The sequence below is a fragment of the Ambystoma mexicanum genome, chromosome 1p (genome assembly GCF_040938575.1).
Source record: "Ambystoma mexicanum isolate Mex_15411 chromosome 1p, UKY_AmexF1_1, whole genome shotgun sequence".
NCBI classification, from domain to species: Eukaryota; Metazoa; Chordata; class Amphibia; order Caudata; family Ambystomatidae; genus Ambystoma; species Ambystoma mexicanum.
The window spans coordinates 1,338,236,091-1,338,253,029 of record NC_090921.1 but is presented as its reverse complement, the minus strand read 5'-3'; the positions used below and the strand labels follow the sequence as shown (position 1 = coordinate 1,338,253,029).

General features: G+C 45.3%; 2 protein-coding genes across 3 annotated transcripts in view; one reads left to right on the top strand and one right to left on the bottom strand.

Moving 5' to 3' along the window:
* Positions 1–2,580, bottom strand: part of C1PH7orf50 (chromosome 1p C7orf50 homolog) — a 50,971-nt gene extending 48,391 nt beyond the window's left edge. The window contains exon 1 of one of the 2 annotated variants that reach the window (XM_069607004.1): positions 2,483–2,580. The gene's annotated coding sequence lies outside the window, so the exon portion shown is untranslated. Of the gene's footprint in view, positions 1–2,097; positions 2,270–2,482 lie in introns of those variants that run through there. The other variant, XM_069607003.1, reaches the window with a different exon arrangement.
* Positions 2,581–2,650: 70 nt separating this feature from the next.
* On the top strand, positions 2,651–16,229 carry RPL28 (ribosomal protein L28). The gene is made up of 5 exons (XM_069607006.1): positions 2,651–2,742; positions 12,515–12,605; positions 13,561–13,684; positions 14,171–14,289; positions 16,096–16,229. The coding sequence occupies exons 1-5, from the start codon at positions 2,672–2,674 to the stop codon at positions 16,183–16,185; spliced, it is 495 nt and encodes a 164-aa protein (XP_069463107.1). The 5' UTR covers positions 2,651–2,671; the 3' UTR covers positions 16,186–16,229.
* Positions 16,230–16,939: the final 710 nt, after the last annotated feature.

The following is a 16,939-nucleotide window of genomic DNA, read 5'->3' as shown; positions in this document are numbered from 1 at the left end:
ACCTCATCAAAGAAAACGTCCGGCATAAACTCAGTCTGTCGCTGCATGTCAATAAGGAGTTGGGAGCAGTCAGGGCAATCTTCCAGGGATTGCCGCAGACTACAAAAGCTTAGCCAACACAATATCTGCGGCATAGGACCCATAGGTGCTGGCCTGCAGAGCCAGCTGAGGCCCCACGTACGACTTCTTGAGGGCAGAATCCACCTTGCGGTCCACCGGGTCCGTGAAAGCAGCCTCCTCAGCAGACATGGAGAAACGGCCCACAAGGCTGACCAGAATGTCATCAACCTCCACCACAGGCAGCAGGCGGACTCTCACCCCAGAGGGGGTAAGACGTAGTCATAAAATGGGGCATGGAGATCTGTTCCAATCTGGCCCACTCAGGATCTTGTCCCGAATGTCAGAGATCAACGGAGGATCCAGTTTTGGAGACTGTTTATATCGGCGAAATGAATGCTGCACAACCCAATCCACAACAGCCCCTGAAACTCCATAGAAATGTAAATCTGGTCCTGGACCTCAGCCCGGTCCAAGTATTTGCCAGAGTCATCCTTATTGTCCAACGAAAGGGAGGACCCAGCAGCGTACGAGGAAGAGAAACCATAAGTGGAAGACCTATGGACAGCCGCAGACACACCAGGACATGTAGCACGTGAAGTCAGGAATTCTTTAAACAGGGCTTTAAAGTCCTTACTAGAAACCCCAGGAGCAGGGCCAGCCAGCTTCTGCCTTTTCGGCAGCCTGGAGGAAGAAGGGGGGGCAGGCCCGGGAGCATTCTTTTCTTAGCAAGCTTCATCATCTCTACACACACTGAGCGAACAACGCAGCCCACTCCTGCTACTGTGCCTGAAATATCCACAGAAAAGCCTGGGAAATCCCTGTGTGGCATCCCTGCTGCCCTAGCAACAACACAGACCGAAAGAGAAGGCCCAACAAGCCTGCCACCCCCCAGTGGAAAAGCTATCAGTGCTGCATGCCACAAAACACGAGCCACCCAGGCTGCCCCTGCCCCGTAGGGCAGCATCCACCAGGGCACACAGCCTGGCCACGGTGACAGGAGAGGCGGGAGCCCTCGGCCCCTCGTTACTGCAGGCCAGCGAGTCGTGCCACAATGAACCAGCAGCAGACCGTCCGAAGGTGGGCAGAGGCCCTTGGACGTCAAACGGGAAGCGGAGGCCGGAGGCCCTGCAACCGCAACCCCCAGCACACTCACCGAACACACAGGGTAGGGCACAGGACCCCCGTGCCCGGTGCTGAAGACGACCTCCAGCAGAAGGCCAACAGGCACAGTCAGTTTGCCCTAGGACACTTGCAAGCACCGCCACTTCTGCCCCACAACAATGCAGGAGTTCCCAGTGGGGGACACCAGCACCCCGCAGCAACCAAGAGCTGCCGGGCATGGGATACCAGCTGTTTCCCGTTGAGAGCCCTGCACCGAGAGGATCTGGCAGGAACAAAAGAACTGCTGTGCATTGGGTACGTGGGAGTTTATACCTTTGGGAGGGTAGGCGCCAGAGGAGGCCAGCTTGAAAAAGTTCCTTTGAGTATGGGCATACTAAAAAGTAAGTACTGAGACGAGGATGAGGGAAGTGGAGGTAATGCCCCATTAACCAGATTACATGGTGATAGCAGAAACGTGTTGAGCAGGTCATAGCATGGCACTTTTTAAAGGGGTCAGCCCTGCAGAAATGCCTTACAGACCGCTGTTTATCGTCATCGTGCTGCCATTATGAAAGCCCTGGAAGCAGTGTAGTCTTGCACTGTAGTTTAGCTTTACTAACTCATGGAGTACCTATTTTGGGATGCTATGTGGGCCTATAAACTGGCCAAATAAAAGGTGGTACACGTGCTGTTACTGAATGGATTCCTGATGAGGGACGGGAGGAAATAAGGAAGTACTGGGACGAGGACCTAAAGATAACGCAAGGAATTGGATGAAGAACAGAGACACTCAAAGTGATAGGGTTATTGGTAAACAATCTTGACATGTGAGGGCTTTCAACTACTTTTCAACGGTTTGGTAGTACTCCGACTTCTTCGCCATAATCACCATGCCTCTACAACAGACACAAACGAGAAAACAAAGTTATTGAGTACCTCCTAGATCACAGAGAAGCCTTAGCCCAAAAGAAGTATAGATCACCGTGGCGTGTCGTGTACCGCGTCAAGTATAAGAATTGTAATCCATTTCAATATGGCCGCCAGGTTTATGTTCCATAGACACAAAGGAGAGGACAACAAGGGACGGTGTTCCCGTGCTAAGAAGCGTGGCAGCCACCTGTGAAAGACTAATGATTAACTATATGAAAGAGAAAACATACTACATATTGTGGAAAGAGATGCAAAGCAGTTTTCAATGACACGTACAGATAATAAGCAACACGTTGAAATGGTTTCGATAGTTTGAAGTATAGTGCTAAAATATATACAAAGAGGCTGTGTTTAAATTTCAGTACTACAAGGAACGCTCTAGGAAAAATACCATTTCTAAATGACTGCTCTGCTCCCGTTAGGGTTGGGAACAAATGTATTTTGTCTGGATCGGGAAACGTCACATGGTTGAGTGATAGACTGATGGTCAGATACCGCTGTCCGCTTTCTCTGTTTAGCAGTTCTCTACGAACGTCTGCGGAATGGCGTCACTTCCTCTTTACGTGGCCCCATTGACTGGATGGGAGGTGATAAGTCCTACCTTTTCCCCGCCCACTTCCTTTTCTTTTTAGGCGAGCACCGCGGAGCGAGGTAACGTGCTTGGGAGCGTTTGCGGTGCCTACTTTCGGAAAAAGATTAATACACCACGAAAGCCCGTGTTGGGAGACCGCTTCTCCGTAGTACGATTTCTTCGTTGTACATAGGCCCCCTGCTCTCGGTCGTGTAGTACACAACAGCGGGCCCACACACATAAGTTGAAAGACGGAACACGAAGTCAACGCTTCTAGTGTGGCCTGTGGCCCATATCCTGTCTTTCATGTGCCCTAATGTTCCTAGAGTGACCCGTCTTTTGCCATGCAAATCCTATGTATTACACGTCGGCCGGATAGGGCTGTTAGAGGATCCTTGTTAAGCTTCTGATTGCCCTTCAATCTCGAACGATTAAAAGTCCCGGGTAACATTGAAAAGTTGTCATCGCGAAATTGACTACGTCTGGTGTACAGTATCGCCCTGTATTGACCTTATCTGCGTTTTGGAACCGATAGTTCATGTTTATACATTGCTAAACTACAACCGGTCAATGCAACTTATTTGATGCTGCTTTATCTTCATTTTGTTTTTTGTATCAGATTAATGTTTTACTGGTTTGTTTGTTTTATTCACTTATAATGCGCGGCAGACCAGAGAGTAACCGGGCGCAACAGTCAAGAAGATGCAAAGCTTAAGTTACAGGGTAGTATTGGTTACATACAGAGTACAGGATACGAATACAGATATCGCAGGAAGTAGGCAATTATAATTTACAAAAGGCAGACATGATTACAAAATATAGTAGGGACAGTATATGTACAGGTACTGGATGGACATTATCTCCTCGACCAGGTGGGCAGAGTGAGGAGGTCCATAGGATCAAAAAGAGCAGGGTAGTGATGTGTAAATACTAGGGTTTGGAAGATGGAAGCAGTAGTATGTGTATATAGTAGAAGCTGGGATGTTGTTGCTACCACAACGGTTGTACAGATGCATTTTGGAGGAGAGGTTGCTAATGATGTCGTGTGCCATACTAAGAAGGGATAATGCCTAAGAAAATGGACTAGGGACAATCATTAGGCGATGAAACTCTAAACAATTGGGCCAGTGGTCAACTTTTACATAGAATATTAATTTGTGTTACTGGAGACCTTTCCAAGGAACTTGGCTTTGGGATGTGTCCCTTCACTCGCCAGAAAGTCTATTGGCTTTGGGTGGGGATTCCATACTAGTGAAGTTGGGCAGTTAGTTCAAGGTAATGCGAGAGCTAAACTATATAGATGATTTAGCGGGCCAACTTCCTCTGCTTTAATTGGGAAATATTGTGAATATGGGATGCATAAGTTACTTTTTTCGGGTACCTACTTCTATGCTGTATGGTGATTTCGCATAGTATAAACAGCCTATTATTCTGCCTGCTCCCTCACCGTTGTGATCCTGTGCCCCACCCTGATCTTGTCCCAGAGTGTCTTTCCTGACCTGTTACTGTCAGATTCAGTACTCACTATCTTTTAAGCTGTTTTACCTGGTTACCCGTCATATTTTGCTCCCATGTTGAGATCTACCACTTTCTGTTTTTATGCCCCATGACTGTGAATTTATTTGTTTATCTTTTCATCTTCCCCTCCTCCTGATCCTCCTCACCGCGCCCTCCTACCTGATTTTTTCACTCCTCCGTCTTCTGTTGCTCATTCCATCCTGACATTCCCTTTCACTCCCCTTTTTCTTCTCCCACTATTGATTTACTCTAACCTTTCTCAAGACATGAGTTTCTAATTTTCTCTCCCCTACTCTCTCCTCTACCTTCCCCCCTTTTCCCCAATCCACTGTTAACCTCCCTTCTTAACCCTCTTCCTCCTAGCCATGGCCATCTCCTCACTCTACTCCCCCCCCCCCCCCTTTCTCAACGCCCCCTCTATCCCCTATTGTCCCTCCCTCCAACATCGCCCTCTGGAATGCCCGCTCTCTCTGCAACAAGACCACAGCTGTCGATCTGTTTCTTCGACTAAATCTTCATTTTCTATGCATTTCTGAAGCCTGGACACCCCCCTTTAATTCCAACCGTACCTGCTTCTCTCACTTCCTCCTTTACTCATGTCTCTCGCCACTCTGGCCGTGGAGGCGGCCTTGGCCTTCTCTATCACCCTAATTGTCTATTTTCCCCCTGTTCTACTCCTCTCCGAGTCTACCCCTCCTTTGAATACCTGTTTAAAACATTCACCTACCCCCATGCCATCTCCTTTCTTATATACCGTCCTCTCACCTCTTTCTATGATGATCTTGATCACCTCCTCTCCCTCATAACCCCTACCCCCAGTCCCCTCACCGTTCTCAGTGACTTTAATCTTCCCCTCTTTCCATTCCAGACTCCTATCCTCTATCCCCCTTCCTACCTCACCCACCCACTCCTCTGGCTCCACTCTCAATCTCATTAATCTCTCCCCCCTCCTGTCTCTACCATCCCTACTTACCTGTCTGACCATGCCCTTCTTCCTTACTCTCCCCTTCCCCCATCTTTCTTTCTACAGACGAGACCTCTTCAACTTTGACCCTTCTCAATTCATCGAATCATTCACCTTCTCTTTCCTCATCTCTCTCCCACAGCCCTGACCATCCACCCATCTTCCCCCTTCTGTCCCTCTCGCATATCTGCCCAGACCTGGCTTTCCTCCCACCTTCTGTCTATGCGCTGCCTTCTTCGGCGGCTTGAAAGACGCTGGTTTAAACATCCTTCGCCCACCAACCAATCCTCCTACTTCCCTTACCATTCCCTGTATGACTCCTGCATTAGCTCAGCCAAACGCTCCTACTTTTTAATCTTCTCCATTCTCAAGCTTCTCCCAAACGTATCTTCCAAACCGTTACTAGTCTTCTTCCCCAACCTACCCCTGACCCATTCCGCTACTTCTCTCCCTCTGATTTCGTGGACTTCTCTAAAATTCTAGCCTTGCGCCAAAATATCCTCTCCCCCACTCCACCCCTTCCTCCTTGTCCAACTTCTCCCCTGTCTCCAACGCTGACATATCCCCCTCCTGTCCAAAACTCACCCTACCGCCACCCCTTCCCTTTTTTATTTTATTTTACATTTATAAAGCGCTCACACAGCCCGCAGGCATTGAGGCGCTGTTACAGGCATTGTTTGTTTTTCTTGGTTGCGTAATTGGTTTTTTTTGTCTTAGTTACGTAGTTATAATGCTCTTAAACACAGAGGTTTCTAAGCGCGGACCCGGGGATCAAACCTGATGTTGCTTCGTGTCTTGCTTCCAAGACGCGCGCGCTGCCGCTGAGCTATCCTCCCGGGATGACCCCCTCCTCTTATTCCCAAAGTCTACCCCTTCTCATTCCTTACCTCCCCTCTTTCTTCAACATATGCCTTTCAACTGCTGCCTTCATGCCACCATCATCCCCATCGGAAAACACCCTCAGCTGACCCTCTCCAAGCTTCCAAATTTTGTACCATCTTTTACCTTTCCCCTCTAAGATGCTCGAACGACTGGTCCTCTCTCAACTCTGCTTTCGTCTCTAAACTCCTCCCCCCTACTTAATCTGGATTTCGCCCTTTGCTTTCCACCGAGACTGCTCTTACCTCTGTTCTAAATTCTCTTCTTACTGCTCGCTATTCTAAACAATCTTCTATTCTTATTCGCTGCAGCATTTGACACCGTCGATTACCCTTTAATCCTCAACACACTCTGCACTTTTGGTCTCAAAAGCTCTGTCCTCAATTGGTGCTCCTCCTACCTCTCCAATCGCTCCTTCGTCCTCCTGGGGCGGCCGCTCTTCCCCTACTCACTCTCTCGGATTTGGTGTTCCCTAAGGCTCCGTACTTGGCCCCCTCCTCTTCTCACTACTTCTCTTCTTGCCCCATCATCTCTTCCTTCAGCATCTCATCACTTTTATGCTGATTACACCCAATTCTTCCTCTTTCTCCTCCTTCACCCGGGACATTCACCTTAAAATCTCCTGTCTCACTGCTATCAAAACATGGATGTCATCCCACTTTCTCCCTTTAAACTCTGACAAAATTGAAATCTTAGTCTTCCCTGCCAACACTCTTCGCCCTCCTTCCATCCTCTTTCCTCCCTCTAATCTTGCTTTCTCTACTTCTGCCCGCTATCTTGGCCTCCATTTTGATACCAATCTCGCCTTTACCCACCATATCTCTCGTGCCTGTCACTTCCATCTTCAAAACATCTGTAAAATCCGTTCCTCTCACCTTCCACGCCTCCTAACTTTTAATTTCCTCCCTTATCTTCCTTATCTTCTCCTGTCTCTTCTACTGCTCAGCCCTCCTATTTGGCCTCCCCTCCTCTTGCCCCCCTCAAATCCCCCAACCACTCCGCCATCCGCACCCTTTGCTTCGTCTCCTTTTGACTCCATCTCCTCTTCACTCTCCTCCCTTGGCTGGCTCTCCATCCACTCTTTCTTCCCCTGCCTCGTCCGTCAAATCACTTAACTATCTTGCTCCTCCCTTCTTCTCCCGTTTCATTGGAACTCCTTACCTCGCCCCATCCGTTCCAACTCCTTACTCTTCCTATCGCTCCTCATTAAAATCTCACCTTCATTCTTCCCCCTAACTGCCCTTCTCCTTTCCCTCCCCACTTCAGGTTTCTACCCACTCAAACTCAGTAAATTGTTATTCGTGCTGTTCTTGTTTATTTGAATCATGTATTTTATTCTGCTTCTCATGTATTACTGTTTAATGTAAAGCGCTATATAAAAGTTAATAAATACAAATAAACAGCCTATTAACAATATGCAACCTTGTAACATGCTGCCTACCCAAACCATTCCAACTTCATACTGTTCTGCATTGCAGATTTGTTTTCGTTAATGCACTTAACTGGAATCTCTGTATGAACAGCCTTGTAGTGTGACAGGGTTCTTGGCTTTATAGGAATGGGCATGTTTTTGTGAGGGGTCTGCAAGGTGCAGGTGTTGCTGCTGGCTGATCGGATGTACTGGCGTCCTGTCTTTTTAAAGAAATTGTGGGGCCCTTGGGATTTGTGTATCAAGAAGGGATCTCCAGGTGTAGTTATTATTCACTTGGTGCTACAACTATGCCCTGAGTTTGGGTCAAGGGCTGCTGAAGATTTGAGCAGCTGGTAGTAAAGGTAGTATGGTATGTTTGTGCAGGGTAAATGTTACTTGCTGGTGTTCTTTTGTAGCGAGTGGTTAGCTATGAGTGGGTTAGTGAGAGGTGTATAGAAGCCACATAGCAAGTCATAAAATACACAAGAGAGCTTAAAAAGGCCTAACACATTAATGGGTAAAGCAAGGCATGATAGTCCCTCAGTCCCCACTATCCTCTGCCTATAACTTCATTTTCAGCTTGCCATCAAACCCTGTCTCTTTGAAATGGATACGGTGGACAATTACGGTACAGGTTGCGGAATAGCATATTTAGGGACAAGATTAACTTGATTGTAGCATTTAGGGTTCTGGAAGGCGTGAGTCTTTCGGTTCACGGTAGGAGCCGCGAGGATCTGAAATGCCAGCTGCTGATCCATCTTCGTTAGTATGGTGGTTGAAAACTGATGGGTCCCAAACCTCACTAACTTGTTCGTGTGATGGATCTAATTGAAAGCGTTTTTTTTTAGGTTTGTCGGGGGCCAGAATCCTTGGTAGTTATGCCATAGCAGGACTCTGGGCCCTTTTGCACCGTATAGACATGATAAAAAACGTTCAGACATTATGATCTATGACTCCAGTTTCAAAATATTATCAAAAGCCTGTTGGAGTTTTGGTGCTGTAGTGTAGATTTTTCAAAACGTGTTTCAGAGGTAGGGGACACCATAGGGACTTGTTTGCCGTTGTTTTAGGACCACAGACTTGGGTATGCACGTAGCAGGTCGGGGGAGTAATTCGTAGAAATTGGTGTAAGCAATTCATTCAGTTGATAGTATTTTTTTATGGCAAAAGACCATGTGCTTCTGTGATGGGCAAATACAGCTGACAAACTCGCACTGAATAAATCGTGAACTTGTTACTGGTTACACAACTTGATTAAACAGATTAAACATGTTGTTTAAACCACATATTCGTCCCAAATTCGTATGAATGGACTACAGCCCTGGAGCCCTTGGCATGTTTATGGTGACTTAGTGGCAGGTTATATGCTCACTACTTTGCAATGCAAATCATGCAGTGCTTTCATGATTTGCAAATGGCTAAACTACCACTAGTGCAGTCAGTATCTTCCAACACCTCATTGAAGATGGTCCAGAATGTTTATAAAATGTAAGCTGTCTTTAAATGTTAAACATAATCGGTATATTTACAAGGTTCTGGATTGTGAATATTTGAAAAGTGTATTGCACAGGCTTATTTTAGTTTATTGCCAACTAGCATGAACCCTTGCTCAGGCTGAGAAAAGGTCAGTCTCTGCTCTATGATCAGTTGGGGTGTGGTTATAAACACTGAGAAATGGGGGGTGGACGAGCGACCCCCCCCAATAGAAAAAGTTGTTTTTCTGTAAAAATGGTTTAAAACCTCTTTAGTAAAAAAATAAAATCTGTAAAATCACATAGAACCCCTGGACCAAGATGCACATTTGCATGGCTGGTACAATGGATAGTGTCAGTATGTTGGGTATTGAGCATGCTTGGATTTCAGTGCGATACATGCACAAATGGTTAAGCGGCTGGTGGGTTAGAAGGAATTAAATTAATCTGAGCTGTTATGAGGGTGAGCAACCAGAGACCTGCCCAAGGATCTAAATACTTTTCGATTTTGAGAGAACAGTGCCATTGTTCAACGGGGGAGGGAGTCTGGACTTAAATTGTGATTGAGCGTAGATGGATTTTGCATATTACTAGGCTTCTTGTGATTTTATAATAAAGGAAGGGGTTGCCATTTTTGAGTGAGGTGCTTAGGCTGCTGCAGTAGTCCAGTTCACTTAAAGCTTATTGTATTGAGTCTTAGTGGAGTGGAAATTGGGGTCAGAAAACCCAACGTCTTTCTTGCTGGGATTTGCATGGCTGAAGAGATTCTGGATGAGCACATTTAGGCTTTCTGGTTAGGAAAGAGGTGTTTTTGCAATCATGTACGAGGGGATGTCTTAATTAAGGGGTAATCATTGCAGAATATGAGTGATCATTTTATTTGTTGAGAAGATTTTGTTAGTGAGGATGTATGCAGTTGGACTGGTCCACAACGCTACACTGGGGGGTGCCTAGCTGTAGGCGCCGAACTGGTGCTAGAAGTGTCTATTATAGTAATGCCTTCTTCGGGTGTGCATTCAGAAAAGGCTGTGATAAAAACGGACGTGATTGTTAGCAAGCTGTTGGGCTTTACTAAATTGACAATGTGAGTGTGGATAATCATTGGTCTTGCTGAGTGCTTACAAGAATGAGCATCTTTTTGCCATCGTGAAATGTGATTCTTGGATACATTATTGCACCAATGTGTTCTTCGGAGTGTTACATATGTTATGGGGGCTCCATTCTTAGTTTCTGGTGAAATGGGGATGTTTGCCAGTGCATGCCTAGTGCGTTTAAGATGCAACCCTCTGTTTCTACAACCTTAGTTTGCGTGCAGTAGTGTATTTCAAACATACGCCAGTGAAGACTGAGACACCTTCAGTAAATCAAAGGCTGAATGGTACGAAGCATATCCAACATAGACTAGAGTATGTAAGATAATTATGAAGAACTTCGATCAGTTCTGGTACAGAAAGGATTGAGTAGAGTATGGAGTGAAGGTGTGAAGTTAACTTGGATTGGGCAGCATTTTACCATTCTTCAGAGGGCGATAACCGTTGAGTTGCTACTGATAACAGATGTTCCTACATGCAATATATGGACGACCCCATCCCAATGACTGGAGTGTAGGGAAAGCTTTTCTGCAATGCGCTTTTTTTTAACTTCCTGTTTGTATAATGCTTAGATTACTTACTGGTAATCATTACTCCTTGTCCTTCTCTTCCTCGTCTCATCACATACTTCTGAGGCACGCCTCCATGACTGGAACCATCCTTCGTGGTGGGTGATCTGCCCTTCGCTCCTGTGAGTATTGTATTATACCACCCTTTGCCACAGACGTTTGTGGGCCCTACTGTTCCCCACTGGGAGGTAAACCGGTCACAAGTACTGTGATGAAGGGAAGGGATAAGGGTTACTGCTAAATCTAAGCATTACTTCCATGTCCCTTTTTCTTGTGAGAAACTCGTGCATCTGCCCAAGACATCGCCATCCCTGTAGTCGAAAAAGCCATACATACAAATAATTCTGAATCAATCAACTGATGGAAACCACCAAGGCTTTTCTACCACCCTTGAGGCTCTGAACGCGGCAAATTTGTCCACCTAACGAAAACCTGTGGTACAACATGCACTACTTGTCGAAACATATCCATGGTGCTGTGGGGGTGGGATCTTGGGTACAGGGTTCTGTCTTTTTTGGGGGGGGGGGCAGTAGGGGGGTTTACTCCATATTTACTTTTTACACAGTAAAAGTGGCTGATACACCCCTTATTTGTAGGGCTTATCGATTATGGAGGGAGTGGAGGGTTCAAAAATACCAACTTGTAACCCAGCCTCTTCACCCAATTGGCACATGGATCGGCTGACCATTGTTCCCATATGCCAAAGAAATAGTGGTCGCCCACCATCAGGACTTCGTCCTTTCTGAGATTGGCGGAACTTGGAAATGGGGCCATCCATACTCCTCCCTTCACCTGGGTGATCCTTCGCTTGCCAGGTTTCCGTAAAGGAGCGCTGCAAGTGATGAGATTGCACTTTGTCAGTTTCTGTCTTGAATACTTTATGCACCACATTGAGACCCGCCAAACATCTTGACACTCTCTCAAAGGGCAGCTGGCAGTCTCCTTATGAGCCTGAAGAGTGCCAATGCTAGAGGTGCAAATGACTCTAGCAAGAAATCAGTTCTCGCATAGCCGTAGCCCACACCCCATCAAATGCAAAGTCTGAAACCATTCTCTTGAAGACACTCAGGTTTTCATGTATTGGGGAACAAAATGGCCACGTCAAGCTGCTGAACTATTAGTAGCTTGGTACAAAGTGCCAGGGTACTAATACAATAGAATCCTCAGAGGGGGGCATTACACGACTAGCATTGCTCCCCCATCCCGGGTTCTAGGCGTTTTTCAAAAAGCACACTTTCGTTTTTGAATCGGCGGCTACCTTTATGTGCACCTGTAATAGTGTGAGCTGTGATTTTTGGATGTACAGTTTGTTGCTTTTTCTTTGAGCTGAGTAGAGGTCACTAGCAGGGTGCTCCACAGCGCTGTATAGTTCGGTCTCCCTTTTAGGAAGAATTGCACTGTCCACGACTCCTTCAATCTCTTGTTTCCGATGGTTTTAACGTTTGTAGACCTTGCATGTGTATAGTGCCAAATCCTCTTGTAATATTCAAGAGGATCATTTCCTTGGTACAGTTCACTCCCATCACCTGCACCTTTTCTCTGCGCTGAGCTCTTATGGTATGAACCTGTGGTGAGCTCTTATGTAATTGTATGGTATGAACGCGTGGATGTCCCAGGTGTGGGAAAACAGCTGCGCAACTGTAGGTTACTCCTTTGCACACGTTAGCCCTTCGTTGTACGCTGCAGAACGTGAACCTGCGTTTTCGCACTTGACAAATGTGATCCATATTTGCTACTCAAAGTATTCAGCGAGCACCGCCATTGGGCTGAATTTCTTGTCCGCCTCGGTGCACCTGGTGTGGGTTGTGACCCTTCAAATGACTGTTAAACGTCAGTTTAAATAGCAATTTGGGGTTCTGGCCGCAGTTAACCTGTGAATGTGATCCGTGGGAAGCCTGCAGCATGTCTGATTGAAAACAGTAGATCTAATTTTTTTTTCTTCTCTCAGGCACGTGAAAATGTCTGCTCACCTGCAATGGATGATCGTTCGCAACTGCTCCAGTTTCTTGATTAAAAGGAACAAACAGGTTTACAGCACGGTAAGTGAGCAGGCTCGGATTGGCCTACAGCAATGCTTAACAGCTACTTTGCAGTGACTGCTTTCACCACGCTCCCCGAGTGCGTGCTAGTCAGAGATTGAGAAGGTGAATTTGTCAAATGTTGACATCGGTTTCCTGTAGATTAAATACCCCAAGTTGGGCAGACGTTTTTTGACGCCTGTATGATGACAATGCTTTTTAGTGAGTTTAGCTTTTGGAGGTGGGTGTGACATGGGTAACTGACTGCTGTCATTCTCGTAATGAAATCAGGGTTGTGACACTATCATGGCGCGAAAAACGCAAATGTCATAGTAAGCAAGGGTGCCTGCATAAAACCATTCCCAGCGTGTGTAAATTGACATTATAGCACCCCCTGCGCCCAACACACACTAAGTACTCTTGCCAGTATTGGTTAGTAGTTCATGCCAATTTGTTTTTAATTCACTTGATTGAGTTTGTCTGCTTTCACTCTGGTTTGATGAATGTTTGTATTGACAGGTGGCACCCATCAGATTCCTCCAATTGCTAGATGCATGTTGATACAAGGCCATATATCCATACAAGCTGATTGCAGCCACCTCGTGCGCCCCGTTGTCCTCCTTTTATCTGCTGGTGGTTCAGGTCACATCCTGCAACGTTATTGATGCTGCCATGGAAATGGAAATTTGGGATTTACATTTTGGAAACACGTTTTTCATGGCACCTGTTAGTGTTTTATTACCGTCAGAAACCTGGGTGGTTGGTGTGGCTGTACTGGCTGTCAGTCACATGTTGCTAGTTTTAAATATCTTCCCAGAAATTATACGGAGACGAGCACTCTTTCAGAAATTAAATTGGCAATTCTGCGTGTTCCGTTTCTCTTGACGATTGCACTGTCATTTTTCTAATAATTGAATATTTAGATTTCTTGTACCTCTTATCAAATGGTGCAACTGAATGTTTTATTTTTTTGTAGGAGCCCAACAATCTGAAGGCGAGAAACTCTTTCCGATACAATGGGCTCATCCATAGGAAAACAGTTGGTGTGGAGCCAGCAGCTGATGGAAAAGGAGTCATTGTGGTTCTGAAAAAGCGAGCAGGTATTTCATGTCGTTTCAGTGGACTAATACAAATACTCGTTAGGTAACCTAAATAAAATGTGCTTTTGTAAAGTGCACACGTGGGCAAGTACTTTCAAATAGGGGGCGGAGGCAGCAAGTTAATTTGCTGGGTTGGGTAGAATGTACTGCTGTAACCTGCATGCAGATCTCAAGAATCATTTTTGATGCTGTGGAACATTAAAATTGCTAATTGTTCGCATGAAACATATATCGTTTTTTGTCAATGTTTCCAGGCTTTCGGACGCCTCAAGAGGCTGGCCTACTTTTTTTTATAACATGGGTATTAACATGTTAATAGACTTACTTTCTGGAGTACTTTGAATATTTTCTGCACACCATTTTTGTTTTTGTTGCTGGTTATCAGGCTTGATATATGAAACGGTTTCTTTTAAAACTCAGTTTCATGTGATTTCTAAACCAAATAGTCAGTAACTTTCTTTTCACTGTACATTGCTTCCTCTTTAGGTCAGCGCAAACCAGCATCTGCCTATGAAAAAATCACCATTAACAAGAATGCACGGGCTACTTTGAGCAGTCTTCGCCACATTATTCGCAAGAATAACTACAGGAAGGACCTCCGCATGGTAAACTCGCCTCTCTTCCCCTTTATGCTGCAGCTCCAATCCTTTCTGTGACCTAGCTTGGCGCTGTCTTTAAACTGCTGAGCGTGTGCCTGGTAAACCAATGTAGCAAACCCAAAAAACTATTTGTAGTGTAGAGCCTCCATACAAATCCCTAAAGCCACTGTTTTATAGTTACTAGATTAAACCAGGGAAGGTATTGGTCTGAACAAAACAGCATAGTTTGGCAAAAATTGTCTTGCTGTTGTGCCGTGCCATGTAGGTCCAAATCCATATTTTGTAAAATATTCAATCACTTTCCAATGTTTTACATCCTGTGTAAATGTAGCATTAGAATGTTGAACTCACTGGTAATGCGACAAAGGGTGTTTTGGGGTCTGAGTTTAATACACCAATGTGGCCATATTATGTAATTCTGGAATGTTGGGGCCTAAATCAGAAGCCTTGTTGCTTCCATGCTGGCACTAGACCAGATGTTTTTGCTACTCTGCCCCACGTGTCGTCTTTCACACGTTTCTCCCATGGCTGTTTGTTTTAAACTTTGTTCAAAATGTTATCTGTTGGTTTGTCAAGTGGATGATCAAATAAGTTATTGAAGCAACAATCCAAACATCCAGTCTAAGAAGGCACATAAGAATGCATTGAGTACATACATCAACCTTAAAAGTAATCTGCTTGCTTGTTTATTCAATTGTTATGCGCACCAGACTCGTAAGTAAAAGGCCGCAGCAGTATGGAGATGCAAAGCTTACAAGGTTGCGAAACACACAGGATACAGTATTTACATGCTTACAAGATATACACAATGTACAAAAGCAAAGACTAAAAATGGCCTATGTAATTACAGACAAACATTAAGCAATGTACCAAAAATATATATTACAGGATTGAAGCCCTTCGTATATCACTTAGGCTCACAGGTAGACTAGATTACACATGGTCTTCAAATTTTAACACAATAATACAATATTAATGCAAGCTGAGAGGGTCTCTTCTGATGTGGGCAGGTCCACAGCGGGTACTGGGAGACTAGGGGTCAGTTGCGATGATGTGTTTTATTACATTTTTTCTGAAGTGTAGGTAAGGTTGGTCGGCTCTCAGATCTTGAGGCAGTGAGTTCCAGAATTTAGCTGCCTTTACAGTAAAGCTATTACCACAGGTAGTGGTGAGATTATATTTAGGTATGGTCAGACAGTTAACATTCCCAATTCTGGTAGGTCTGAGAGAAGTTCTTCTCTGTAGTTTGTCTACAAGGTAGCTGGGGACTGCTTTATGGAGGGCTTTGTAAGTCAAGGAAAGCGTTTTTAGTTTTATTTTATTGGACGTGGATAACCATTTGTGCTGGCGTCTCAAGGAGATGTGGGTTATTTTATTTGTATTTATTTAATCTGGTTACTGAATGCATATTCAGACCTGAATGCAGCAATTGTCAGTGTCCCAGTGTTTAGTCCAGTCAAATGAGCATATGGGCAACTACATTATTAGGGAAGTTGATGCTCAAATTGTGCATGTTCTAGAATAATCCTTTTCTGCTCAGTTTTTAGACGGAGAGGCGTGAAAGATATGCTTTTCTTGCATAAATGGAATTATACTTGGGCATTGCGTGTGTTTTCAGAGCATGAGGGGTGCACATTCCCCTTTCTACTGTGTTTTGCCTTCCCTAAACGTGTCCTTTCTACTTTATCCTTCTCCGTGGTTGTCATGCTTCCTTTCCATGGCACTGTTTAAATTGTGGTTTTGCATCCTAACGGTTTTAAGTGTCCAGGACTTCATTTTGTGTTGCTCATTCACCCTCCGTTTCCCTCCTAGGCTGCTCTTCGCCGTGCCAGTGCGATCCTGAGGAGCCAGAAGCCAGTGGTAGTTAAGAAGAAGCGCACTAGGGCCACCAAGACCACATAAATTCTTTCCTAAGAGTTTCAGTCATAATAAATATTAAAAGAAAATTTGTGTCCTTTGTTATAGAAGGTGCTTAGGTGCCATGCAAGGTTAGATTAAAATCTTTGCTCGCAGGTTAACTTTCTGCCTTCTCTCAATCGCTGGATCGGTTTCTCATGTCCGAGTGAGAGATGGAAGTTGAGCAGCTTTGATTTTTCACTCTGGAGTTCTCACTGTGGTACCATTTGGCGCTTGTTCTGTCTGAGGCTTTGATCCAGAGACCAATGTTCACTAGCATCATCACATTGTAATATCTGAATTGAATGACATGGGCATTGGGCATTTATTACTACCGGATACCAGAGGGGCCTATTGTGCGTTTGCACTTGGGCAAGGGTGCCCAGCCATCAGGTGGTTGGAAACGTGGGCGAGAACATTCACCAGCCACCTGGGGCCATTCCCAGGTGCGGTCATCTTGGTTGTGGGGAGGCAACTGGGAGCCTCTCCTCTTCCCCAAAATCCTGTACCCTACCCACTTACTCCTGGACTGGAGCTCTGTCCCACCTGCGGCTGCCATAAACGTAGAAAAGGAACCTTGTCCCCTTTTATTACTATGGTGGTGGGTGTCTTTTAAAAAGATTTGTCTGGACATTGTGCTCGAGCAATGTGCACAGAGCCAGTCTCCAGATCACATCCGGAGTATAGACACATGGTGGAATGAAATAGAGCTGGACAGCTGGTATATAAGGGGTCAACATTTCAGGGTGTAATTGATATG